General features: G+C 41.4%; 1 protein-coding gene across 1 annotated transcript in view; it reads right to left on the bottom strand.

Moving 5' to 3' along the window:
- The window catches only part of COL4A2 (collagen type IV alpha 2 chain), a 215,906-nt gene that overhangs the window by 50,019 nt on the left and 138,456 nt on the right, over nucleotides 1-27,431 (bottom strand). The window contains exons 20-31 of the mRNA XM_081855449.1: nucleotides 20,525-20,680; nucleotides 18,721-18,813; nucleotides 15,544-15,707; nucleotides 14,466-14,538; nucleotides 14,262-14,368; nucleotides 9,611-9,812; nucleotides 7,988-8,047; nucleotides 5,664-5,726; nucleotides 4,200-4,307; nucleotides 3,098-3,319; nucleotides 2,196-2,357; nucleotides 445-615 (exon numbers count right to left, since the gene is read on the bottom strand). Of these exons, the coding sequence (XP_081711575.1) occupies nucleotides 445-615; nucleotides 2,196-2,357; nucleotides 3,098-3,319; nucleotides 4,200-4,307; nucleotides 5,664-5,726; nucleotides 7,988-8,047; nucleotides 9,611-9,812; nucleotides 14,262-14,368; nucleotides 14,466-14,538; nucleotides 15,544-15,707; nucleotides 18,721-18,813; nucleotides 20,525-20,680 (1,581 nt within the window). The remainder of the gene's footprint in view (nucleotides 1-444; nucleotides 616-2,195; nucleotides 2,358-3,097; nucleotides 3,320-4,199; nucleotides 4,308-5,663; nucleotides 5,727-7,987; nucleotides 8,048-9,610; nucleotides 9,813-14,261; nucleotides 14,369-14,465; nucleotides 14,539-15,543; nucleotides 15,708-18,720; nucleotides 18,814-20,524; nucleotides 20,681-27,431) is intronic.

Below are 27,431 nucleotides of genomic sequence, written 5' to 3'. Positions count from 1 at the left end.
TGGATTATTTTTCTTTAAAAAATAGAGAAAATAAGGCAAGCAGTTGGAAAAAAAGATTGATAATGGTAACCATGGAAGAGGGGAGGGGAATCCTAAATGATGATGTGGATGTTTTGTTTGAATTTAAATTTGTTATGTAAAACTCAATAAAAATATATTTTTTTAAAAAAAGAGAGACCAAGCATAACTTCAGGTAACTGGTCCCAAACAATTCAAGGCTTTAAACATCAAAAGCAGCACTTAACGTTGCACTGCAGATGGAAAAGTCCCCGGGAGCTTTTTGAGTAAAGAGTCTGCACCCAATTAATCTCAAAAAAGAGGTACAGGCGGTTTTCCCACTTTCATGGTATATTGCATCTATTAACACTTTGCACAAGATGTATTATGTATTACTCTTGGAGCAACTGCTCATGTAATTTTGGGCTCAGAATTGTTTTGTTGTACCTTTCACACCTGGAAGACCGTGCATTCCATCCACCCCAGGGAGACCAGGCTCACCAGCCTTGCCTTTAGTTCCAATGAAACCAGGTTCACCTCTGTCACCTGCCAGACCTTTCATTCCTACAGGACCAGGTTTCCCTGGGTCTCCTGCATCTCCTCTGGCACCTGGTGAGCCTATAAATATATGTTGAAAAGAAACAGAAGAATATAATGGATATAATGCAGCCACTGGAAAGCAGTTATTGTGCAGCTTGTATTGATATGAAAACACATCAAATAAAGAACAAAACCAGTAAATTATTGATAGAATATTTTCCAAATTCTAGACATGCCTCCCCTTGCCCTCATCCCACCTTGAACAGCTGTGAGTCCTCCACTCACTACGTCCTGAGTGGTTCAGAGGCAAAGCCTATTTCTCTCTGGACAACATGGCAGTCAAGGAAGAAAGCAAAATGGGAAACAGGGGAAGAGAAGGTGTGGCTCCCGATACCTTTGGTCCTGCCTGTTTCCTACTTTGGCCCCTCCCACCACTGGTGTGCAGTCCTGAAAAGTTACTATTAAGTGAATGCTGCTCTTGATATAAAGTTTCCCAAGCGCTATTTTAGACCTCAAAAACTTCAAATATGGTTAAATTTTATAGAGCAAATTTGTGAACTAGGGAAATTCACTGCCTTTTCTTTCCAGTTGATGGTGAAAAAATGACATAGTCCTGTCATCTATGTATTACTTATGTAAGACAGACTCAGATGCAGAATAAATTATGTTAGACCTAAGTATGCTTTTCTAAGCTTTTATACACCTGTGGTTTGTTGCCTGTGGTCAATCAGAAGCTGTGCTTTGGAAGTCAAACGTTTCAGAAGTTGAACAGACTTCCAGAACAGATTCTGTTCGACTTCCAAGGTACGACTGTATATGCTGTACAGTTTATTTTGTGTATGGATGAAAATTACTGTTTGGCAATATACTGTAGCAAAGAACTATCTGTATATCTGAAACACACACACACACATGCATGCAAGGATACTACTTTTGTTTCTAAGACAATGCAGTCATGCGTTACAGCAGCCACTGGCTTAGAAGAGGCACCTTATTTTTTCACACACTGAAGTGAATGTCCCTTAAGATCTGCAGTTCTTATAAATACACACATATATATGTGTGTGTGTATGTATGTATGTATGTATGTGTGTATAATGTGTGTGTGTGTGTGTGTGTGTGTGTAATTTAATTGGTGGCAACTCATTAGTAAGCCTAAAGTTTGTAAACCACCAATCCAATAAATATGGCATTCTCAGTAATAATGCTCATGTGCAGTCTACCACATGGTTCAGACTGGGCTGAATTACAGTGTAGACAGCATACAAACATCCCATCTAGCTAGATGGACAACTGACAAGAAACAACATTTTGCAAGGATCTCTGCATTGGTGGCATAACATTTGAATCATGTAAGAAGCTGGTATAATGCAGATGTTAAAAGTGTGCACCGCACACTAAAGTCAACAGCCAATCTTCCATGGCTTAAATCTTAAAAGGACTATGATTGTACCATGTTGGCAGTATTAACAGGGAAAAGCTACTCCATGTCAATGCTTGAAATAATAAGCTCCTATGAAAGTTTAATGGAATGACATTGCACCCCCAAAGGTCCCACACCAGTAGTTTGAGATCACCTTTCCCCAGGAAAGTGCTAAAGATGCCCAGGCAAAGTACAAGGAAAATCACATTTGGGAAGCACGCGGGACGATCCTCACCTACAAAGCCTGGTGAGCCAGCTCTGCCCGTGATCCCTTGCTGGCCTGGCAGTCCAGGGAATCCAAATGGTCCTTGTGGTCCTGGCAAACCAGTCAAGCCAGCAGGGCCAGGAGACCCAGGATGCCCTTTAGCTCCAGGCTGACCTGGAATGCCATCACTTCCTAAAAATAATAACAAGTGTCATTAATTGTTATGCGTTGGATATCGAGTGCATATAGATACAGAGTTGGATCAGGATTTAATTAATTAAACTCAGTCCCCATTTAAATCAGTGAGATTTCAAGGTCATGACTACCTTGTCAACAAATTTAGCTTAGCTCCAACTCACAGTCCAGAAAATAATTATTATAATAAACATTTATTCTGAAGCTTATGAATATGAAAAGCTGCCTTCTGAATAGGTCCTACATGCTCATAAGGAAAAACAGCTTTCTGGTTTGCAGTCTATACAGAATGGGACTTATTGAGTTCTGCTTTCTTAACAATCAGTAATGTTCATTTCCTCTACTGGTATTATGTGCAACATCTTAGGTGAAAAATCTGGGAATACTGATGAAGGCAATGGACCAGGATGCTCATTTTCAGCAAAACTGCAGGACTGCTGCTGGCTGCAATGCAGAGAACCTCCTTACGGTAAGTATATGTTGCTTGGGAGCAAACATGTTGGTTTCACTATTTCTCCAGCTGCAGCTCTCTGTGCAAAATCACAAACTGATTTTGAAATTCCCTGCAGTTTTCAAATCAACATGCCAGGGTGCAGAGGACTGTTTGAAACTAGGCCACAGAACCTTTGCCGCATGCAGAACTCATTGCAGAACTCTGCATCACCACAACTGCTGTCACCAAATTTCTTGAGTCTCTCTTCTTTAAAATTATCCATTGGCAAAAACAAGAGCATTACCTCTCAGTCCTGGCAAGCCATGATCTCCTGGGGGGCCTTTCAGTCCTGGGATTCCCGGTGGCCCAGCATCCCCTTGGGGGCCTGTGGGTGCTCCAAGTCTGTCACCTGCAACTCCTTTCACTCCTGGAGGGCCTGGCCAACCTGGCAATCCTGGACTCCCAGGAAAGCCCTGCTCCCCAGGCAATCCTGGTGCACCTCTGTTTCCTCTGGGCCCAGGAAATCCTAAACAGAAAAAAATGATGATTCTAAGAAAAGTAATTTATTTGCCAGAATGAACTTGTTAAAGTTGATTAATGTAAAACAATATAACCAGGATGATGCAAATTCCTCCTTAGCCAAATAAGCACCTTTATGTCCCACTGACTTCAGTGGAAAGCTGAACAAGTGCTGATTAAAAGCATTCACACCCTGTTGTCTTAAAACTACAATAATAATTTAATTTAGAAGATAATCCACAAATGGTCCTTGGGCAGAATAGTGTTACTAAGGTATTAAGCAGCAGTGGACTTTGTTCTTTCTGTTTTGATTTGTCCCTCAAGTGACCCATGTGAGTACTTATTCAAGGTTTTCCTTCAAAAAGGGAGGAAAGAAAGATAGATAGAGAGGATGAATGAGACATCTTTGTGGGATAAGCTGCATGATGCCTTTTGCAATATCAGAAACTCCATGTCATTACTCATGTCATTAATTGATTGGTGGAGATACAAACACATTTGAGAGGCACAGCTCAGTTAGTACTTGTTTAATGAGGTACTAATTTACAGATGAAAAACCTAGAAGTGGTTAAAGCATTTGTTTGGTTGACAGCCCCAATTATCATCTTTGTGGAGAATCCTTGTGTGAACAGGGACTGCTTTTTGCCAGGGTCTTGGCCTCAGAGCCATGCAATATTTTCACATGTTGACATTACATCTAAAATCATCCTCAGTTGTACAAGCAATTACATTGTTCTATACTGTATATTTTGCAATTCCATTTGTGTGCATGACCAACTTGATTTTTATTGGAGAAGCAAATTACAAATGCGATATATAAACATAGATACATAAATTGAACACTTCAGTTGTCTACAGTACAAGTGTGTTTTGGATTTTAACCATACCTGGTGGGCCTGCTAAGCCCTCACGACCTTGATCTCCCAGAGTGCCTTTCAGCCCTTTGGATCCATGCAGACCGAGTTCGCCTGCAATCCCTCTTGTACCTTTCGCACCTACATTATTGAAGATATTATGCTAATGAAATGCAATAAATAAAAATATGTATATGTTAAAGGGGAAAATACAAAATAATAATAGAAACATTGGTAATAAATTTATAGCTAGCCTTAGGTAAGTTATATCTTTTAGGGCATTTCCAGATTATGAGAGAACCATTCCTAGTGGTGGAATATCTTATTTCTATGTAATGTAGATTTGCTGCATGCTATTTCTAATGTACGGGTATATATTAAGTGCAACTGAAGGAGGGCTGTAGTGTTACAATTTGCAAAATATGGGTAATGGGAATACCCAGCCTTTGGACACACTTAAAAATTATTTTTCACATAATTTAAATGCTGGAGAATTGTAATAGCGATTTTGTTGCAGAAGCTGTCTACAGGAAAGTTGAAAGAACAGTTAAAACAATAAAACCAGATCTTCAGCTCAGGGAAATCTTCAGGAGCTAGAAGAAATCCAATACTGACAGCCCCCGCTCCTATTTCAGCAGGGAGGACAACCCACAGCGCTGCTGCCACCAGTGAGAAAGCCTGCCTCTACATCACCACAAGCCAACCATCATCAGGCCAAACTAGCCAGGTTCCTTGAGCTGCCTGTGGTGCCCTGGAAGCGAAGGGGAAGGTGGCTTTCCAGTTCATACCTAGTGAAGACTGTATCCTCCACGACCGAGACAAGGAACTGAGGCTGTTGCCTTTGGACAGACATTTTACCAAAGTAAAAACAAATACTTGTGGGGGGGGGGGTGGAATCCTCTGAACTGTTGAAATTTTGGATTGGAATATTTAGCCTTTTGCATTCCTCTTAGGATTACATGTAAAGCAGTATTATTCATAAAGGGCATGTGAGGAGATCCATGACTTGCAGCATGGAAGGCAGGTTGTAAGTATTTGGGTAACAATTGTAGGATTGTTAAATAAACAAGCAAGCAAGCAAACAAATCTTATTAGTTGCAGATGATTCAGATAAACATTTTGATAGCAAGTAGGAAGATTGAATTTGATATGCTGTTGTACTTTTACATTACTTTCAAAGTTGCATTTGCAGACTGATCTGTAAGCTACACCTAAATCTTTTGACTGAAGCAAAAATTATATTTCCATATTCCTGGAAGTTGCTCTGTCTGCAAACTCTCCAAGAAAATGTGAAATAGCACAGATATAAATAACATTGTCAACTATAGATATGGGCAAATAAGGTCTAATAATTATTTTTATAAATAGTTTCCATTTATTTCCTTTTGGAATCATAATTATAGTTGAATGATTTGATTACGTATTGTGCATTGTAACTTACTGTATTGTTATTGTTATTGTTATTGTTATTGTTATTGTTATTGTTATGGCATTTACCTCTTGGTCCTGGAATCCCTGGAGTTCCTGGGGTTCCTTTTGGCGCTTGAATACAGCTAGTTCCTGTAGGTAAACAATACAGATAAAAACAACAAAGTGGCTCTTCAACGACTTAACAAATGTATTGTGGGAAAAAAATTGTAGGCCAGGGGCCTAAGGATGGAGGAGAAATTTTGTTCCCATCTTAATGCAAATCTACCAGATTCACCCACATGAACCAAAAGGCAGCTATTCTTTGAAATTCATGATGCAGTTTTCCAACACAAAAATGCATACAAAAACGTGTGTATTGGGGGCAAAAAAAAAAAAAAAAGGTAAAGGACCCGTGACAGTTAAGTCCAGTCACGAACGACTCTGGGGTTGCAGCGCTCATCTAGCTTTACTGGCCGAGGGAGCCGACGTTTGTCCGCAGACAGTTTTTCCGGGTCATGTGTGACTAAGCCGCTTCTGGCGAAACCAGAGCAGTGCACGGAAACGCCGTTTACCTTCCCACCGGAGCGGTACCTATTTATCTACTTACACTTTGACATGCTTTCAAACTGCTAGGTTGGCAGGAGCTGGGACCAAACAATGGGAGCTCACCTTGTCACAGTGATTCGAACCACCAACCTTCTGATCAGCAAGCCCTAGGCTCAGTGGTTTAGACCACAGCACTATAAATCAGCAGGAAGTGCTGATAGCAGGGGCCCAGGTAAGCCCCACCTTGGAGTCACCTCTCCACCTGAGGCTTGGTTTTTTCACTCACCCTCTGTCACCTTCAGCACCTTCACCTGTTCATTGTCTGATTTAATATTTATTGAAATATTTTAATAAAGAAATAAACATAAAAGCCTCTACCACCCACTTCTCAGTGTGTGTATGTGCCTGTAAACATTTTGTCACAAAGGAAAGAAGTAAAGAAAGAAAGAAAAAAAGAAAGAAGCATATAGTCCTTTTGAGAATGTAATAGTATAGCTACCAATTTAGCAATAGGAGTGTGGCTTCTGGACCAGAAAAATCTCCCCCCATAATTAAACCTAAGATGAAATATGGCCTTCAGTGATGACTGTTTATTCAGATTGGATGTGGCTACTTAAGTGAATCCCCCAAGGCCATGATCCTTCAAACCAAGGGTAGACGGAAGGTATATTGGGATCTAGTAGTAGGCATCTGGGTGACAGGCAATAGGTTGTTATTATTATTATTAGTAGCAGCAGCAGCAGCAGTAATAGTAGTATTAACAATAGCAACCCCTCCCCCAAAAGTGAGGGCTTTTCTTCTAAAAATCAGACTGCTGAGTTGAGGAAAGCTCAGGAGAAACACCAAGAGTGGTTTTTGTGTGAGAGAAAAGTTTTTGAGCTCTGTTCTGACAGCGAAAATATGTTCCTGAGCTGAAGTTGAGCTCAGAGGTGCCCTGTTCCTAAATTCTAATGATTTTGCTGCCTTCTCCTCTACTGAACCGCATTTCTTTTGCCCCTGGTCATTAGTAGGCCTCAAGCTTCTAGTAGAAAGCCAAGTCTGCCAGGATTGAAGTCTGCTTTTAGCATCCCAAGCAACTGTGGCCTATGATTGGGTTTTCATAAAAGCTTTTGGGTCTCTGTGTCCGAGTCATCATTTAGGAATCCCTTCCTTTGTGGGCTCAGGGAAAGCAAAACCAATTGTTGGAAATGACTGAATGCACAGCAGCTTTCCTGTGAGCCATGCTCTGTGTTTAGCTTTCAGGTGGTCAGGAAGAGTGAAAGAGTGGAATTGCACTGCAGAAGAGCTCCTTTAGGCCACTGTCAGTCAGGGTTCATTAGGGTTTTGCATCCTGCCTAACAACATGATCAGGGTTCCAGTGTCCATAAGCAGGGGGGTGGGGCAGGGGGTGGTCAGAGACAGGAAGCGGTAAGCACAAAACTGGGTCTTTGACTCAGGTGAATTAAGCCTAGTTTCACCCCTGTGTTTGTGCAACCTTTTACTCAGCAGCAATACCGTCCAAAACTAAGGGCAAAAACTATCTAGTGTCCTCTGGAAGGAAGGAGGACAGATGGTGTTGGTGGGCAAGGAATCTGGCATATCAGGTAACATGTGAAGGAGACAGAGAGGACGTGGCAATGGACTGGGCTGCCTACTAAAAGCTTGATTTGACTGGATGCAAAATAGTAAGATGAATGAAGTTGTATAATGCTACTCACTGGAGTTTTCAACAGTTGCATTGTAATACATTTTGTTAAAAAAAATTTGGAGTGTCAAATTAAAACCCTCTTCAGTTTGCATTAAGTTCTTCAAAATACAATTCTTGTTATCATTCAGAATCACAAATTTTGTATACAAATTTACATTTTTAAATTATCATATTTTACCTGACTGAATTGGCTCAGTTCTGTTACCTCTGAAAAAGACTTTGACTGTCTGTCCACAATCTGAAATATAATAAATTAGAACAAAAGAAATTTGGATTTCTTAAATTATGACCAGAAACAGCAATGTTCAACTCACCAACTGTATCTGCAGTGATCTTTTGAAATAAACTTGTTTATTTTGTGAACCACCCTGAGACCTTCAGAAGATGGGTAGTATAACTTTAATAATTAAAAATAAAAATAAATAAACGGGACTGTTCCACAGAATGTATTTATTTAATTATATTTTATTTATTAAATTTATAGACCTCCCTTCATCAAAAGATCTCAGGGCAGTTCACAGAATAAAATACAAGAACAACATTATCCACCTGCAGTTCTATCCCATGAAATGGGATTGCCATAACTGTTCCATGGCATGCCAGCAACTGCCTTTGATTTTTGAATTTGCTGGAAATACATGCAGCAGCGGAGAAGAGTATACAGCTTTGTTGGAAAATAAAATAAACAGTCATGAATTGACCTTCTAAGTCTACAGATTAGTAATGTAGAGGGTTCTTAATTCTAAGACCCTTGGGTATAAGAAGGAATTTGTTTTGTTAAGTCTACAGAGTGAGACATCTTGTGGTGCCCACTCCTCAGTGTCCAGTCAGGGCCTGACACTTGGGTGAATATGAGAGATATCTGGATGTTCTGAGATCAGGGTGCCAGGTGCACTGGGTCACTGCAGCAATATCAGTGAGGTTGAGTCATTCACCCTCCCATTGGTTCAGGAAATATGCCTACGTGTAGGTATAACAGTCTCTAGGGCATTGCTTTCATTACGTCTTGCCTATGTCCTGTCCTGTTTGATGTCAGGGTCTGACTCTGAATCTGTGAAAGTCAGGGAAGAGGCTGTGGGTTTTATGCAGCAGTGTTAGCTACCATGGTAATAGTGTTAGAGGATCTCTCTGTGCATACACATCTTTATTTCAAAGACCAGGAGAACAGTATATGGTAGATAGCAGTGTTTCGCTTTGTCTTGTGTCTGGAGACAGTGAATACTTTGCTACTTTGAACTGTGTGGCAGAGGAGTTTCCCCCTTAACTGAGGATTCTGGAAGAAGCTGTTTTGCTGGGAGCAGGAAATCTCTAAGGCCTCTGCTGGGGTTCCATATACCCTGTGGATATATCACACTGGCTGAAGTACCAAATGACTTCTTCCACAAGTCACCAACAGAGCATGCAACCCTCAGTGTGGATGTGTCACGTGGCAGCCTGAGGAGATGTTTTATGGGAACAGTGACAGGAAGCACAAACCCTAAGTGCCTGAAGAGCACTTCTCCATAGGCCCTCACAATTTTTACCTGATTTATGAAGGGCGTTATTAAAAAGTAAATTGTTGCAAAACACAGGAAAGAAAATGGTGTCTAAGAAATATACAAGCTATGTAGATTTTGAAGACATAACTCAACCAATGTTCTCAGAAGGCAGTAAGGAATTTGTGTAGCAGACCAAGTCTAGTAGGTTTTCAGTGATGTACTCTTATGGCAATGAGGCAAGGGCAGGTGAGGCTGCCCACCTCAAGAATCCCCATATTTTATATGCGACACAATCACAGTTTCTGACTAGTGTTCATACATACCTATTTCAGCAGGAGTGCCTGGAGGTCCTGGGGAACCTTGGAAGCCAGGACTCCCAGGAACCCCAGGGTCACCCAGAGGGCCAGGATATCCCTTTGGGCCTGGCAAGCCAACACCTGGCAAGCCTTCTTCTCCGGGAAAACCCTTTGAGCCTAACGGACCAGGTTCACCAGGATCCCCTGGTTCACCTCGTACACCATCACCCTGCAAGGGAAGGAAACATACCTCAGCCTGCTTACAACGTATTAATCTATTTTAGCACTGAAATTTCATTTTTCACTTGCTCAGCAGCCTCACTAGCATTAAACAAGAATTCTGAACCAGAGGATATTTTGGCTTTCTTCGACCCAGTAATCACTGTAACAACCAGCAACAAGAGAGCCATAAGCATGAGCTTATGTTTTTAGATTATGCTACCTGATCTTCCAAAGAAAGATTTCTCATGCTTATCATGCTGGCGGCTTTGGTCAAGGTATCCTCCTAGAAAGTTATTGGCTGGAGATGATGGGAATTGTAGTCTGAGGTCCAGCGCTGAGGGCTTCTGGCGGTTCCCTCACTGCGAGAAGCGAAATTACAGGGAACCAGGCAGAGGGCCTTCTCGGTAATGGTGCCCGCCTTGTGGAATGCCCTCCCATCGAATGTCAAAAAAATAAACAACTATATGACATTTAGAAGACATCTGAAGGCAAAGTGATGAAGACAGTAAATTGAAGGAGTTAATTTTATTAGAAAGATGATTTTGGACACCTGTTACAAGGTGACACAATGAATTTCAGTTAGGAGGGATTTGAAGACGTCAGTTAACAATGAAAGATAAATTAGGTTTTATGTGTCTACATTTTTGTTTAGTTTTTTTGTTTTTAGTACTGTAATGTGTGTTTTTTATATGTTATATTTGTTATAAATGTGGGAAATCAATAAAAAAGGGGGAAAAATAGAAGACATCTGAAGCCAGTCCTGTTTAGAGAAGTTTTTAATGGCTGATGTTTTAATGTATTTTTAACCATCTGTTGGAAGCCGCCCAGAGTGGGTGGGGTAGAAATTATTATTATTATATTATTAGTCTGACACCATCAAGAGTGTTACAGGTTGCCCAACCTGTCAGTTTGTATTTCTTCATACAGAAAGTATTGATCTGATTTGTAGAGATCTTTCCTATTCTAATTAATTTAAGAGGGTTCTGGAAGCTTCTCTGTGTGACAGAAACAAGCAGAAAGTTCATGATGTTTGGGTTATTCCTTCAGAGAAGTTGAGTACAGCAGGCCTAAACTGGTTCTGTTATCTCTTCTTCAAGGTCATGCTGACTATAAAAGTAAGGCCAGTAAGTAAGGCCTGGGTTTTGGTTTCTCTTTCTATCGCTTTTCCTTCTGGTGTTCTGTACATAGGATGCTTAGTGTTAAGATTTAGACATAAGTTATTGCAAGTTTAAGTGAAGTCTGAAGCAACTGGATTTCTTATGGACAGTGCCAATCCTGAATGTATTGGATTTGTGATCATTATGCTCATTTGCCTTCAGTAGCAGTAAAGCTCTGCTCGATGAAATATAATTTTCTCTGGTCTATTTTTGGGGAATCCTGAAACATGTTTATGTTTTCACTCTGCTAACTATACATTTGAGTTCTGCTCTGGAACAATATTGAGTAGAATTCCATGACACAACCCTGAGCCTAATTCTAATCGGCCAGGTACTTGACACACAACACCCCTCCACTCCTCATATTTACAGTCCTGGTTGACGGCCTGATGACATGCTGGCTGTGGGTGTATTTCTCCTTAACTCAGAACAAAGCATATAAAGCATATGAAAACTAAATCACGGTGAGAATGTTAATTCATTATTTGGCATTATGCATGAGGAAATTAACAAGAGGTGGCTTTGAAACACAAAACTTGTCCTTGAACATATTTTTGCCCCACAGAGTTTAAAGCCACGAAGGGCCCTGCTGAATCAGACCCCAGTGCCATCTAGTTCAGCACCATGTTCTCCCAGATGGCTGTGTCAAACCCACATGCAGGGTGTGAGGGCAGGAGCACTCTCTCCAGTTGGGCTCCCCAGCAATTGGTATTAAGAGACCTCCCACTTCCACAGCTGCTACACAGCTATCATGACTAGCAGCCACTAATAGATGGAGAAAAACTAATCTATATCCTTTCCCCCCCACATCTTACATAATTGTACACACCTCGATCATGTCCTTCCTTGTGTGCTTTTTTCCTAAATTAAAAAGCTCCACATGCCACCTTTCCTCATAGGGGAGTAGCTCAAGCCCCTTGATTATTTTGATGCCCTTTTCTGAACATCTACTTTCCATCCCTACTATATCTTTTTTCAGATGCAGCAATCAGAAGTGTACACAGTATTCCAAGATTTGTGTAGCAGCATTATAATATTGGTAGTTTTATTTTCAATCCCTTTCCTAATGATCTCTAAAATGGAATCCAACTTTTTTGCAGCTGCTGCACACAGGGCTGACATTTTTACTGAGCTATCCAGTAGCATCCCAAAGTCTTGTTCCGGGTCAATTACCATCAGTTTAGGACTCATAAATGTGAAATTATTTTTGTGCCTCATTTTACTGTTGCTTCTGCTAAATAGCACTTGCCATTTTAATGCCCACTTATCCCATCAGGAGACATTCTTTTGGCGCGCCACACAATCCTCTTTTTTTAATCACACTGAATAATTTGGTGCCACCAGCAAACCTGGCCATCTTACTGCTCATGCCTAACTCCAGATCATTTAGAAACAAGTTAAGGAGCAATGATCTTGTCAGGGTACTGCCATCGGAACAGGGTAGGGAAGCAGAGGGGCAGTTGGGTTACAGGGAACCTCTGAAAATCTTATGAAGCAGTTCCTCTTCCTGTGGTGAGGAAAGCCCCACCTCCAGTGGGAAAGAGGGGAAAGGACCAGAGGATGCTGCTGGGAGCCTCAGCACCGCTCCTGGCAAAGCCGGCCAGGAGGGAAGCACGCCCCTTCCATCGCCCACCCTGCGCAGAGGTGCAAAATGCAAAGAAGGAAGAAAAAGGCTGGGGGTGATGAAGCTCTTATGTTGGGGGAGGTCCCGGAAACAACCACTCCCGGATTCTGCTAGCTATTGAGGCAGACATGAACTTGTGGCTCTATACTGTAAATAGTTTTGCATCAAAATAAAACCTGTAAAAGACAGGTCGGAGTCCTGACTGGTTACTCACAAGCAACCACCATTGCCATCTGACAGATCTCAATGCAGATTATGCCTGGGGGACTCCACTTTCCATATCGCTCCACTAGGAGAACTGCCCATTTTTCAGTGTTTGCTTCCTGTTCTTTAAACATTTACTGGCTATCACATGGCTTCTAAGTTTACTCAGGAGTCTTTAGTGAGGCACTTTATCTAAAGCTTTTTGAAAGTCCAAGTACACAATGTTTACTAGAATACCTCTATCAATATATCTGCTGACACTCTCAAAGGCTCCACAAGGTTAAATAAAATTTTTTTTGAAGAATATCTGAAGAAGTGTGCATGCACATGAAAGCTTATCCCCAGAACAAACTTAGTTGATCTCTAAGGTGCTACTGGACTATTTATTTATTTATTTTGACTGTGTCAGACCAACATGGCTACTTACCTGAATCTACAAGGTTAGTTAGGCCTTACAAGCAAAGTTGTGGAATTCTGTGCCAATAGAATGATGGCTAACATTATATTTGAGTCTCAAAAACAACACTGAATATAAGACAGTGTTATGAGTAGGTTATTGGTTAAGATAGTCAGGTACAATTGGCCTCCTGTTGGAAACAGGATATGCTTTGTTTATTTCATATATTTTACACTGCTTGATTGAAGAAAAAAAACCTCAAAAAAGATAAAACAATAAAACAATCCCTTAAAAATTTACAACTATAATTTAAAACAGACAGAAAGTTAAAACTGCAGTAGAAGAGACTAAAATTAAAGCTCATTAAACTTTCCAAACACCTGGGTAGGCCTGTCTAAAAAAATGCAGTGAAGGTGCCTGCCTAATATCAACAGGCAGGAAGTCCCAAGGTGTCGCAACACCGAACAATTGAGCTCTTACAGACTATTTGTGCACAGGACTGAATTTATGCTCTCATGAACAACATACTGAGTCTGAAGCACATTCATGTTTAGTATAGGAAGTACCTACTGCTATGCCAAGGATATGAGAGAAACCACCGTGTTACACCAGCACTACATAGATCTATTTTGACCATGTCTGAATAACAAATGGCCTTCAATGTGACCTATTAATATAGAGGAAACAGTGGCTCGTCAGATGTTGTTTATCCTTTATTTAAAATATTTCTTAAAAATTAAACAAATAAATATAACAATATACAGCAAGGTAAGAGGTAAGCTAAAACAAACCCGTAAAACGAAGGAGTAGAATAGGGAAAAATTTCAAAATACAACCTAAAATGCCTGGGCAAAGAGCATGGTGCCAAAAATATTGTAATGCCAGCTCCAGGCATGTCTCTTTGGGGAGGGCATTCCAGAGTCACCACAGAAAGGACATTTGCAATGGTTAGCGATGATGAATGAGGAGTGTCAGACCAGCAAACAGCTGCAAGGCTATGGACTCCCCATCCCTGAATTCAAAGAATTCTCTTCTTTGTCACATTGATAAGAAGAAGGTGAAGTGGTTACTTACCGGAAGCCCAGGTAGTCCTGGTAAACCATCTGTGCCGTCTCTTCCTGGCAAACCGTCTTCTCCTTTATATCCAGGAATTCCTGGAATTCCTTGGTCTCCTTTAGCACCTAAGTGAAACACAACTTGTATAGGAAATATACTGCTGCTAAATGTGGTACGTTTGCAGAAATAAAAATAAATTGAAATGCAGAGCTATGGCCATACCTCTTGTGGTAACATATCGCAAATCTCCTTTTGGCCCTTGTTGTCCAGGTGGCCCAGGTACACCAGGCAATCCCTAATAGTCAAGATTATGAGAATTAAGTTAGTCATATTAGTAACATACAAAAGTGTAAGGGTAAACCCGTTTCCTCTTGCAAGAAAAAGGAATAACCCTTTTGACAAGATGCAGAGAAAATAGGTTTCAGAGTGAAAGGATGAAGAGGCAACCTCAATTTCCTGTGTCTGTATGTGTGTGAGAGAAGTAATTGCTCTGTTGCAGGCAGACTATGTCACATAAAGTTGGTTTATAGTATGATCATATTTGTGCTTAAAAGGTGAGGGGAATTAGGCAGAGTATGAAAAAAAAATTTTCACGAGGCTACAAATAAGTTTAGAAAGCAATGGTTAGCTTGGCCTAGGTTTAGGCCGAGTGTGTGTAAAAACGTAGAATACCCACACCTCTGTCCATACAAAAGCAAACAATATTCTGAAAACTGGCCTGAGCACTGAAAAAAGAATTATCACACACAGACAAACACATACACCAAAAGTATCCTCAGTAATTAAAAGAGATTAAAACAAAATAATTAAGAACTAATGCAAATTTCAAGAAAGGAGTGTTTCTGACTAAACATCAGAAATAACTTTCTGATGGTAAGGACCGTTTGACAGTGGAACCAACTACTTTGGAATGTGGTGTAATCTCCTTCCTTGGAGGCTGTTAAGCAGAGGCTGGATGGCCACCTGTCACAGATGCTTTAGTCATGCACAGCAGGAGCTTGGACTAGATGACCTTTGAGGCTCCTCCCAACTCTGTCATTCTGTCATTCCTTTCATGACTCATTAATATTGTACAAATGGGATCATGATATGTGTGTGCAAGTGGACCCATGTGACAAGTCTGTATTATGCTCCCAAAATGATGCTTGGACCCTTCCTAAATAAGTGAAATTGAGATTTTTTTTTTGTGGTACGGTGACATATATACCTAATCAAAATAAATCTACATTTGTTTAAATAAATTGCATAAGAAACATACTTAATGATATGGAAAAAAGGTGTTACAACATAAATGCCATACTTTTGAGCCAGGAAAGCCAGGCACTCCATGTGGGCCTTGATCACCAGGGTCTCCTTTTCTCCCCACCGGCCCCATTGGACCTGGAAATCCTGGTGGACCAGGTTGCCCAGCAGGGCCTCTTTTTCGTTCGGTACTTTCAGCACATTTACAATCTCCTGGCTCTCCTGCAAAACAATATTCAGAGAAGGAGACCTAAGAATTCCCCTCTTGAAAGCATATTGTAGAAGCTAAGAGTGAGCAGCAGGGTTTAAAGTGCTCAAGCTCGGCTTCTTTGCCCTTTGGTCCTCAGGGACCAGAGGGCTTCGTCAGTGTCTGGATTTACTATAATTTAAGGTTATTTTTTACCTTCTTTTTTGAAAAAAAATGTGGCAATTTCTACCATGGGAACTTTGGTATAAATTAGTCTACACTTCCTTATGTTTTATCATTGCCTCAATGAATCACATTGCTGCATCCTATACTTCTTTATTGACAATGGTGACAACTTATAATTAAAAGCAAAAGCATTTCATTTCTTTTTTCTGTAACTTGTTTGCTTATATTAACATTCAATAAAAACAATGAAAAAAGAAGTCACTCTTGTTCCTGTAAATTACAAAAAATCTCTAAGATAATGTTTCCCTGTAAAAGAGGCAGAATTTACAGTGCATCCACCTTGATACATGCAAACCACTTCTCCAAGCACTGCAGTGATTACCCAGGAGTGGTTTTGCCTTCATTTGGTAACAGATCACTGGAAGCTTATTACAAAATGATATACGAGTTTGTTTTCTTCAATTATGGTTGTTGTTGATAAATAAGAACAACAACAAACCAATAATCCTAACTCCCACAACACATTTAAAAAGGCATTGGATGTCATCAGTCAAAGGCCTGGTTGAAGAGGAAAGTTTTTGCCTGATGGCCGGGGAGAGTATTCCACAAGCAGGGAGCAACTGCAGAAAAGGTCCGTTGCCACCCTCTGGGCCTCTAGCTTAAGCTTATTTGCGAATGTATAACTAAATAGGTAAAGGTAAAGGGACCCCTGACCACTAGGTCCAGTCGTGGATGACTCTGGGGTTGCGGCGCTCATCTCACTTTATTGGCCAAGGGAGCCGGCGTACAGCTTCCGGGTCATGTGGACAGCATGACTAAGCCGCTTCTGGAGAACCAGAGCAATGCAGAGAAACACTGTTTACCTTCCCGCCAGAGCAGTACCTATTTATCTACTTGCACTTTGACGTGCTTTCAAACTGCTAGGTTGGCAGGAGCAGGGACTGAGCAAGGGGATTCAATACTTTGAATCAAATCAGCTCTCAAGAGAAATGCCCCACATCCTTGAATGCTGTTAGATTGCAGAGTCTAAAAATTCAGCTCAGCTCTCTCTGTCTCCCTCTCAGGCCTCTATTGTTTTTCATTCACAAGTAGCTTACCCCTTCCTTTGACTAGTGGGGTGGTGGTGGAATAGGAAATATTTCTCTTTTCCTTTTTCCAGCCTTCTTGGGCCATTTTACCCATAGTTCCCCTAATAAAATATGTTCCTGGTAAGGTTGCCACCAACTATTAAGGGAATTATAACTGTCTTTCTGGCTCCATTAACTTCCTCCTGTCCAAACTCCTAATCCTACAACACTAATCTCCCTTCTTGAAGAAGTCTAGCTCTCCTGACTGTCTTTAAAATATAACAACAGATAATCAGAACATAGCAGAGTTTCCTGTATCAAAAAGCATCTTCTAACAATTGGTACCTATTGAAACAAATTCTAGGCTATTCACACATCTTTGTAAAGTCTGTAAGGCAAATTCACAATAACAACCCCATTCACAGGAATTTTATAGCAAAACCTTTAATGTTTATTCAGAATTATCCGATTCAATTTATGGGTGCATAAGGATAACAACTTTGACCTGCTATTTGCACATTTAGGGTTCTGACCAGATTCAGAACATGTTAACTTTGAAAACTTGTATCTGGAATCCCATGGCAAGTTGAATAGATCTCTATTTGTATGTTGGGGGGGGGGAAAACTATTTTGGGGAGATGACAAGAAGTCAAGAAACATCTCTCCTCTTCTTCTTTTTCTTCTTTTACTACTAATAGTACTATTGAATTGGTTCAAATCTTTGTCCCACACAGGTAAATACTATTCAGGCTGCAAAAAAGTTTGTCTCCTGAAAATAAGGGAATCTTGAGATGGGATTGAGATTTCAGGGGTTTCTGGGTCCTGAATTATGAATTATTTCAGCATTACCCTTTACTTATTGTTAAAATTTATACCTCCCCCAATAAGGTCACATGGCAAATTACAAGCGGCATAAACAATTGGCATACAAGCGGAATAAACAATTGTTCATTAGTCACAAACAGAGGGAGGTCTTCAACACAGCACTAAGCAGATTACTCCATCAGTGCAAGCATTTCTGCTGGCCTGATGAAACAACCTGCCCTCTCCTCCCCTTATGTGCTGTTCTGGGAGTTCTGTTGACCCCCAACCCCCAAGAAGAGTGGGGGAAAACCCCACTGGGCAGGGTTTGTTAACCGAATCTGACTATAAATAATCAAACCCCCTAAATAGTAAATCCAACGGCCTCACTCACAGTATTTCTCACATCTGAAAAACAGACGACAGTCGGTGCTGGAACCTGGAAGTAGATCCTGGAAATGGGGAGCACCCTGGAGATTCCTGGTCTGCGAGGAGACCCTTCCAAGAGCCCAAAGAGGAAATCCTCTTCAAGCTCTGGGGAGGGTCTCCTCGTGAGCATTAGCAGTTGATGTGTGAGGTAGCGCAGAAGCCACTGCTTTCTCACACGTCAGCTGTGCAAGCTACACTGCACCTCTGGCTTGAGCGGCTTCCTTGACAAGCTCCGCTGACATGCTGGGAAGAGGCTTCCCGACGTGGCTCAATGGAGCAGCAAAGGTGATTCAGGCGACTCCCCACCTTAGACATGTCCCTTTGGCTTCTGTGTAAGAGTCAGAAGGGCAGTCCAGCTCTGTGGACCAGAATAGCTGATGTGTAGAGAAGAAGGGTTTTTTAAAGAAAGGTTTTAAATGAGGAAGGCTGAGACAGGGATAGTACAAGACTCCTAATCAAGGAGAAAAGTTGTCTGGTCTCAGGATATTGTGCAAATTAAGCCTCTCCCTTTCACGACAATCCATAGCAGACAACACATGAAAGCACCAGTCCACATGTGCCTTACCTTTCAACCCCTTTTGCCCTCGTGGTCCTGGGTAACCTTGGTTTCCTGGAGGACCAGGAAACCCTGGAAGACCCTTCACTGCAACAGAAGTATCTGTAGAATGGGATCATTTATTTATTAGATTTTGCAAATGTAACAAGAAGGGAAATAAAGCAACATCATTAGGTCATTTTAACAATAAACATAAACAATTAGTCCTGAATTAAATATGCAGTACGGGTCAATATAAGCAGTCCATATAATAGGTATCCAAACTAGATTGACTATTATAATATGTAGAAAGGGCGGTGAGATCACCAGACCACTGAGTAGTAGATGGTGAGTATTTACTCTCCCAGTCTCAGAGTCTCTTTGCAAACACAGGGCTTTGAGGAATCCACTTTTGTCCATTTGTTAAGTCTTCAAATCATATGAATATAATTTAGAAGTGTGTGGGCATCCACAGAAAGAAAAACACACAAAACACTCCCATATCATCATTATTAGTATTTATTAATTTATATATCGCCTCAAAGAAGCATTATCAGCATTGCACCACCAGCATCTATCTGAAATGGCCTTCCTTTAAAGGCACTGTGGTGTTCAATATGTCTGGAATATCCATTTTTGTTTATTCGATCTCAATTTTAAATCTCAAGAAAAATTATGGGAGGGGGGAATATTGTCCCCGCAAGCATAAGTGACATAGAGTGGGGAGCATCCCACTTTATGAGGGAGGGCATGTGTGGAGGAGTGAGAGAGGGACACCCAGGACCGCTGCCCAGTCTGTCCTGAGCCTGCTTGCCTGCCTGCCTGCCTGAGGCGATTTGCCACCCAGGAATTGTTTACAACGAGGCCCTTTACCGTGCAGTTGGCGTTCATCTTTCTGACGGCGAAAATGTTTAGTTGGCCAATATTATCAAAGGCATAAAAGGTTGGTTGCAGGTGTGAGGGTATTGGCGCCGAGCTTTGGGTTTGTGTGGCGTTCAGGCATTGGAATAGCAATGTGGGGGGGGGGAGGGGAGGTGCGACCATCACCTGCCCCTCCCGTGCTCAAGGGTATTCCATTAAAGGAATCCTGGGGTGTGGATCTCGTCCGAAGCCCTGGGAGGGGCTAGGGGCATGCCACAACTCCAGCGGGAACCCAGGGGATGCTTGAGTCGTTCCACATCGGCAGGGCTCCCCCTACTGGTGGCTTACCCTTACCAGACTCCCTGCAAGGAGGGAAGGAGTCAGATATAGTCAGTTGATGCCAATGCCGCTCACATTCTGTAACCAATAAAGTTGTGGCCTAAATTTTGCCCATTAACCTAAAATTCTGTGTCCGTATGTCTTTATTCTCATGGGGTGGCTTGGGGCTTTGACATGCAACAGTCCATGCAACCAGTACAAAACAGAAAAGTCTTGTTCCTTCACACTGAGAGACAGTGTGGTGTAGTGGTTAAGAGCGGTAGTCTCGTAATCTGGTGAACCGGGTTCGCATCTCCGCTCCTCCACATGCAGCTGCTGGGTGACCTTGGGCTAGTCACACTTCTCTGAAGTCTCTCAGCCCCACTCACCTCACAGAGTGTTTGTTGTGGGGGAGGAGGGGAAAGGAGATTGTTAGCTGCTTTGAGACTCCTTCGAGTAGTGATAAAGCGGGGTATCAAATCCAAATCCAAACTCCTCTGCTTTAGGATTCATTACCAAGTGGAAAATTTAAAATTCTCACTGGTCTTTCAAATAGTTTCAAAATGCTTAAATAGGAAATTTCCCAGAATATTATTGTCAGCACTATCATGTAACTTTTTAATGTTAATTACTTTAAAAAGTTCTGGGTTCCTACCTGGACTTCCTGGAGGGCCAGGGACACCTGGTGATCCTTGTAATCCAGGATTGCCATCTAATCCTTGAGGACCTGGATAAACAGCTGCGAAACCTGGATCGCCAGTCAGGCCTTTGGGGCCCATTTCTCCAGGCAAACCTCTTCCCACAGAGTTATCTGAAATGAGAAAAGCAGGTAGGTATGCATTATTTTAAGAATGCTCTAGATAAAAAAAATGATATCATATGTCAAGGCTGCAGGGATACACACAATTATGTACTTCAAATACCTGTCAACACCCAGACACTAAATCTTTGATCAGAATAGTAATAAGAATGGAATAGGTAAACTAGGGTTTTCATTTACTCACAAAGGAAAGAGAGGCGAAATGACTTGACCAAAGCCAAACTGCAAACAACAACTCAGTAACCCTAAAGTCAGTCCACTGCTCTCTCCAATGCCTCTGGGTTATATTTCTTTACCATGCAACTGCTACACAATCTTTTACAAAGATTAGCACTTAGCACTGTATTAACACTTCAGAGATAAAATAATGTCCATTGGTCCTAGCTATAATTCAGCTGAAGCATTGTCTATTAACTAATAGTAAGCACCTCTTTTTTAAAAAAAGAAAGTATAGATTGTGAATAATGGTAGAATCATAGTTCTGTAAAGAACCAAAAGACCAGATCCATTCCTAATGGGTACAGTGAGGTTAATTCCTACAAAAACAGAATGCAAAAGTGTTTTTCATTATTTTTCTAAGTTAATCACTGCCCGAGCTGATATGAAGTCAGGCATGTCCAGCTTCCATTAGAATCATAGAATCATAGAATCATAGAGTTGGAAGAGACCACAAGGGCCATCGAGTCCAACCCCCTGCCAAGCAGGAAACACCATCAGAGCACTCCTGACATATGGTTGTCAAGCCTCTGCTTAAAGACCTCCAAAGAAGGAGACTCCACCACACTCCTTGGCAGCAAATTCCACTGTCGAACAGCTCTTACTGTCAGGAAGTTCTTCCTAATGTTTAGGTGGAATCTTTTTTCTTGTAGTCTGGAACCATTGCTCCGTGTCCGCTTCTCTGGAGCAGCAGAAAACAACCTTTCTCCCTCCTCTATGTGACATCCTTTTATATATTTGAACATGGCTATCATATCATCCCTTAACCTCCTCTTCTCCAGGCTAAACATGCCCAGCTCCCTTAGCCGTTCCTCATAAGGCATCGTTTCCAGGCCTTTGACCATTTTGGTTGCCCTCCTCTGGACACGTTCCAGTTTGTCAGTGTCCTTCTTGAACTGTGGTGCCCAGAACTGGACACAGTACTCCAGGTGAGGTCTGACCAGAGCAGAATACAGTGGCACTACTATTTCCCTTGATCTAGATGCTATACTCCTATTGATGCAGCCCAGAATTGCATTGGCTTTTTTAGCTGCCGCGTCACACTGTTGGCTCATGTCAAGTTTGTGGTCAACCAAGACTCCTAGATCCTTTTCACATGTACTGCTCTCAAGCCAGGTGTCACCCATCTTGTATTTGTGCCTCTCATTTTTTTTGCCCAAGTGCAATACTTTACATTTCTCCCTGTTAAAATTCATCTTGTTTGTTTTAGCCCAGTTCTCTAATCTGTCAAGGTCGTTTTGAAGTGTGATCCTGTCCTCTGGGGTGTTAGCCACCCCTACCAGTTTGGTGTCAAGTCCGCATTTTACCAGCTTCTTTACAAGAATATCATGGGGCACCTTGTCAAATGCCTTGCTGAAATCAAGGTAGGCTACATCCACTGCGTTCCCTTCATCTACCAGGCTTGTAATTCTGTCAAAAAATGAGATCAGGTTAGTCTGACATGACTTATTTTTCAGAAATCCATGCTGACTATTGGTGATCACAGTATTCCTTTCTAGGTGCTCACAGACTGTTTGCTTAATGATCTGCTCCAGAATCTTCCCTGGTATTGATGTCAGACTGACTGGGTGGTAATTATTTGGGTCCTCTCTTTTCCCCTTTTTGAAAATAGGCACAACATTTGCCCTCCTCCAGTCTGCCGGGACTTCACCTGTTCTCCAGGAATTCTCAAAGATGACTGCCAGTGGTTCTGAGATCACATCTGCCAGTTCTTTTAATACTCTTGGATGCAGTTCATCTGGCCCTGGAGACTTGAATACATCTAAACTAGCCAAGTATTCTTGTACTATCTCCTTAGTTATTCTGGGCTGTGTTTCCTCTGCTGAAGCATTTGCTCCAAATTCTTCAGGTCGGGCATTGTTTTCTTTGCATTTCACCATCTTCTCCTCTGAGTGACCCCACTGTTTCTTTGTTCTTCCTTTTGCTATGAACATACCCATAAAAGCCATTTTTGTTGCTTTTAACCTCTCTAGCAAGCCTGAGTTCATTCTGTGCTTTAGCTTTTCTGACTTTGTGTCTACACGTGCTGGCTATTTGTTTGAATTCCTCTTTGGTGGTTTCCCCCCTTTTCCATTTCTTGTACACATCCTTTTTAAATCTTAACTCAGTTAAAAGTTCTTTAGATAGCCACCCTGGCTTCTTTAGGCACCTTCCATGTTTCCGTCTCATTGGTATTGCCTGAAGTTGTGCTTTTACTATCTCCCTCTTAACAAACTCCCAGCCATCATGAACTCCCTTTCCTTTTAGTATTACTGTCCATGGGATCTCACCCAGCACTTCCCTAAGTTTTATGAAGTCGGCTTTCTTAAAGTCAAGAAATTGAGTCCTAGTATGCTTGGCTGCTCCTTTCCGCTGTATAGTAAACTTCAGAAGAGCATGATCACTCGCGCCTAATGATCCTTCCACTTCTACCCCACTAACCAGGTCATCAACATTGGTTAGGACCAGGGACACGTCAGGGGTGCCCAATCTCCCCACTACTTTTTATATCAGTCCTGGAGGTTTTGCTGAATATGATTAGAAGAGACCAGTTGGTTAAAGGTATACAGGTCGGAGCCAAACAGTACAAATTGAGAGCATTTGCAGATGATCTTGTTCTTACATTACAAGAGCCAGAATCTAGTACTAAAAGGGTTTTAGAATTAATTCAAGAATTTGGTCAAGTAGCAGGATTTAAACTGAATATGTTTAAAACTAAGGTATTGGAGAAAAATTTAACACCTATTGAAAGGGAGAGGTTTCAGAATGAGACAGGTTTAACTGTGGTTAAGAAAGTTAAATATTTGGGGATTAACATGACAGCTAAAAATGTGAATTTGTTTAAAGATAATTATGAGAAATGTTGGACAGAAGTGAAAAAAGATTTGGAAATTTGGTCAAATCTGAAGCTTTCCTTGTTGGGGCGAATTGCAGCTATAAAGATGAATGTATTGCCTAGAATGTTATTTTTATTCCAAATATTGCAAATAGTTGACAAGATGGACTGTTTCAAGAAGTGGCAGAAAGATATTTCTAAATTTGTCTGGCAGGGCAAAAAGCCCAGAATAAAATTTAAGATTTTAATAGATGCAAAGGAAAGGGGAGGATTTGCCCTCCCAGACTTTAAATTATATTATGAAGCAGCAGCTTTCTGCTGGTTGAAAGACTGGCTACTTCTGGAGAATACAGACATTTTGGATTTAGAAGGTTTTAATAATGCTTTTGGGTGGCATGCATATTTGTGATACGACAAGGTGAAAGCTCATACAGCTTTTAAAAACCATGTTGTCAGGAAAGCATTGTATAATGTTTGGGTCAAGTACAAAGATTTGCTGGAAAATAAAACTCCAAGGTGGCTGTCCCCAATGGAGGCAAAGGCTGTAAAAAAACTTAATATGGAATCCAAATGGCCGAAATATTGGGAGATTTTGGAATAAGAAGGGGATAAATTGAAATTGCAGAGTTATGAGAAACTGAAAGATAAAGTGCGAGACTGGTTTCATTATTATCAAATAATGGAGGCTTATAAGTTAGACAGGAAAATTGGTTTCCAGGTGGAAAAATCAAAATTGGAAACAGAACTGTTAGAACCCAATGCTAAAATATTATGAAGAATGTATAACTTGCTGTTGAAATGGAATACGCAGGATGAAACGGTTAAATCAGCTATGATCAAGTGGGCTCAAGATATTGGTCACAACATTATGTTTGCTGACTGGGAACAGCTGTGGACCACAGGCATGAAATTTACGGCATGTAATGCCCTAAGAGAGAATATTATGAAAATGATTTATAGGTGGTACATGACCCCAGTCAAGCTTGCAAAAATTTACCACTTGCCTGATAATAAATGTTGGAAATGTAAAGAAACTGAAGGTACATTCTTTCACCTTTGGTGGACGTGCCCAAGGATTAAGGCTTTCTGGGAGATGATCTATAATGAAATGAAAAAGGTATTTAAGTATACCTTCCTGAAGAAACCAGAGGCCTTTCTCCTGGGCATGGTCGGCCAATTGGTGCCAAAGAAGGATAGAACATTCTTTATGTACGCTACAACAGCAGCAAGAATACTTATCGCAAAGTATTGGAAGACAGAAGATCTACCCACCGTCGAAGAATGGCAGATGAAAGTTATAGACTATATGGGACTGGCAGAAATGACTGGCAGAATCCGAGACCAGGGAAAAGAGATGGCGGAAGAAGATTGGAAGAAATTTAAGGATTATCTTAAGAAATATTGTAAAATCATTGAATGGTAGAACGATGTTGATTTAGAAATTAAGGGGTTTTCAGCTGTAATGATTAGGTATTAAGAAAAGAAAGATTAAAAACTAAACAGAAATTAGGGGAAGGATTTGCTGAATTGATTCAATTAGAGATTGGAATACAGGAAGGGGAGGTATGAGGAGGTCGGGAAAGTAAGTTTTATGAATATAAGGGATTGAAATTATACTTGTTATTGTATGTGTTTTGTATGTATTTTTTTTCTTCTTTCTTGTTTTTTCTATTTTAGATAACTCTTTGAAAACTTTAATAAATATTTTATTAAAAAAATATATATATTTGAAAATGAAAAACAACAACAACAACAACAACATTGGTTAGGACCAGATCTAAAATGGCTTTTCCTCTTGTTGCTTCTCCCACTTTCTGGACAACGAAGTTGTCTGCAAGGCCAGTGAGGAATCTGTTTGACCTTATGCTCTTGGCTAAGTTTGACATCCAGCAAATATCCGGGTAATTGAAGTCCCCCATTACTACTATCTCCCTTCCTTTTGCATGCTTGGCCATCTGTTCCAGGAAGGCATCATCTATGTCCTCCGTTTGGCTTGGGGATCTATAGTAAACTCCCACAATGAGGTCCCTGTTATTCTTCTCTCCCTTAATTTTGACCCAAATGCTCTCACTTTGGCTTTGAGGTTCTAAATCTTGGATCTCTTCACAGGTATACACATCCCTGACATATAACGCCACTCCTCCTCCTTTCTTGTCTGGTCTGTTTCTCTGAAATAGATTGTTTCCCTCCATTATTACATTCCAGTCGTGGGACTTATCCCACCAGGTTTCAGTGATGCCTATTATGTCATATTTAGTTTGCTGTACCAAGAGCTCAAGCTCATCTTGTTTATTACCCATGCTTTGCACATTAGTGTACAGACATTGAAGTCCATTAATCATTCCCCCGTGTCTCTTATTTAAGGATTTTTTCCTTCCACCACTAGGACTGCGTGCTGTTTGGTCCATTTGGTCTATGACATTTGGATGATCATCTTCATCAATTGATAGACTCCTACCTTCAGGAGCACTGTCTCCCTCCCCCACATTAGTCAGTTTAAAGCCCTCCTGATGAGGTTTCTGAGATTTTTGGCCAAAACATTCCTCCCAACCGTTGTGAGGTGCAGCCCATCACTTGCCAGAAGTCCATCTTCAAGAAACTGCAGTCCGTGATCTAAGAATCCAAACCGTTCCTGTTTACACCATTTGCGAAGCCAGCTGTTCACTTCCACTATTTTTCCCTCTCTCCCTGGGCCACGCCGTTCAACTGGGAGGACAGATGAGATGACAATTTGTGCATTTAATTGCTTCAATTTCCTGCCCAGAGCCTCATAGTCTCTTTTGATCTTCTGGAGGCTATTGCTTGCAGTGTCATTGGTTCCCACATGAACCAAGAGGAAGGGGTATTTGTCAGTGGGTATTATGATTCCTTGCAGTCGTTCAGTTACATCTTGGATCTTAGCCCCGGGGAGACAGCACACTTCCCGAGACATCTTGTCAGGCCCACAGATCACTGCTTCTGTTCCCCTCAGTAGGGAATCCCCTATCACCACTACATGCCTCCTCTTAGGTTTGGTCAGGGTTCTTCTGTGATCTGTCCGTTCCAAGGTCGCCTGCACATTCCCTGAGGACTGACTTTGCTGCTCATCTTCATATACCTGATTGACTGTAATGAGGGAGAGATCCTCAAATGGAGTCTGCCCTTCGTCTTCCATGCTAGGGGAAAGGACCTCAAAGCGATTGTGTATTTCTAAACAATCAGAGCGAACCCTGGGCTTCCTACTTCTTTGAGTCACGTTTCTCCATATATCTGGCTCCTGTGTTGGTGAACTAGCCTCCTTCTCAGGGGAGTCCCCTGTCTCCTCCTTGGTGGAGACAGTGTGCTCTGTTGCTTCCAAGAAGAGCTCCAGCTCTCTAATTCTTTGGAGCGTAGCTACACGTTCCTCCAGTTGCTGGACTTTGTCTTTTAAGAGGGCAATCAACATGCAATTGCTGCAGGTAAAGCTGCCTGCAACCTTTGGCAAGATGGCAAACATTGTGCAGGAACCGCAGGCGACTGCAGCTGCTCCCTCACTCTCCATCTTGAGAACGTGTCGTTGGGGGTGGCTACAGCAGTCCATCATAAGCGTGCAGACAGGACAAATAACTTCCCCCCCCCAAAAAAACCCCCCTAGGTCTCCCCCAACCATTAGGCTGCAATCTATCCAATACAAAAAACTGGCAGTGATTTACCACACTCTCCCATTGTCATTCTTCAATGTAAATATATTAT

The sequence above is a fragment of the Podarcis erhardii genome (genome assembly GCF_964252035.2).
Source record: "Podarcis erhardii genome assembly, chromosome: 3".
NCBI classification, from domain to species: Eukaryota; Metazoa; Chordata; class Lepidosauria; order Squamata; family Lacertidae; genus Podarcis; species Podarcis erhardii.
This window is presented reverse-complemented; position numbering and strand designations above follow the sequence as displayed.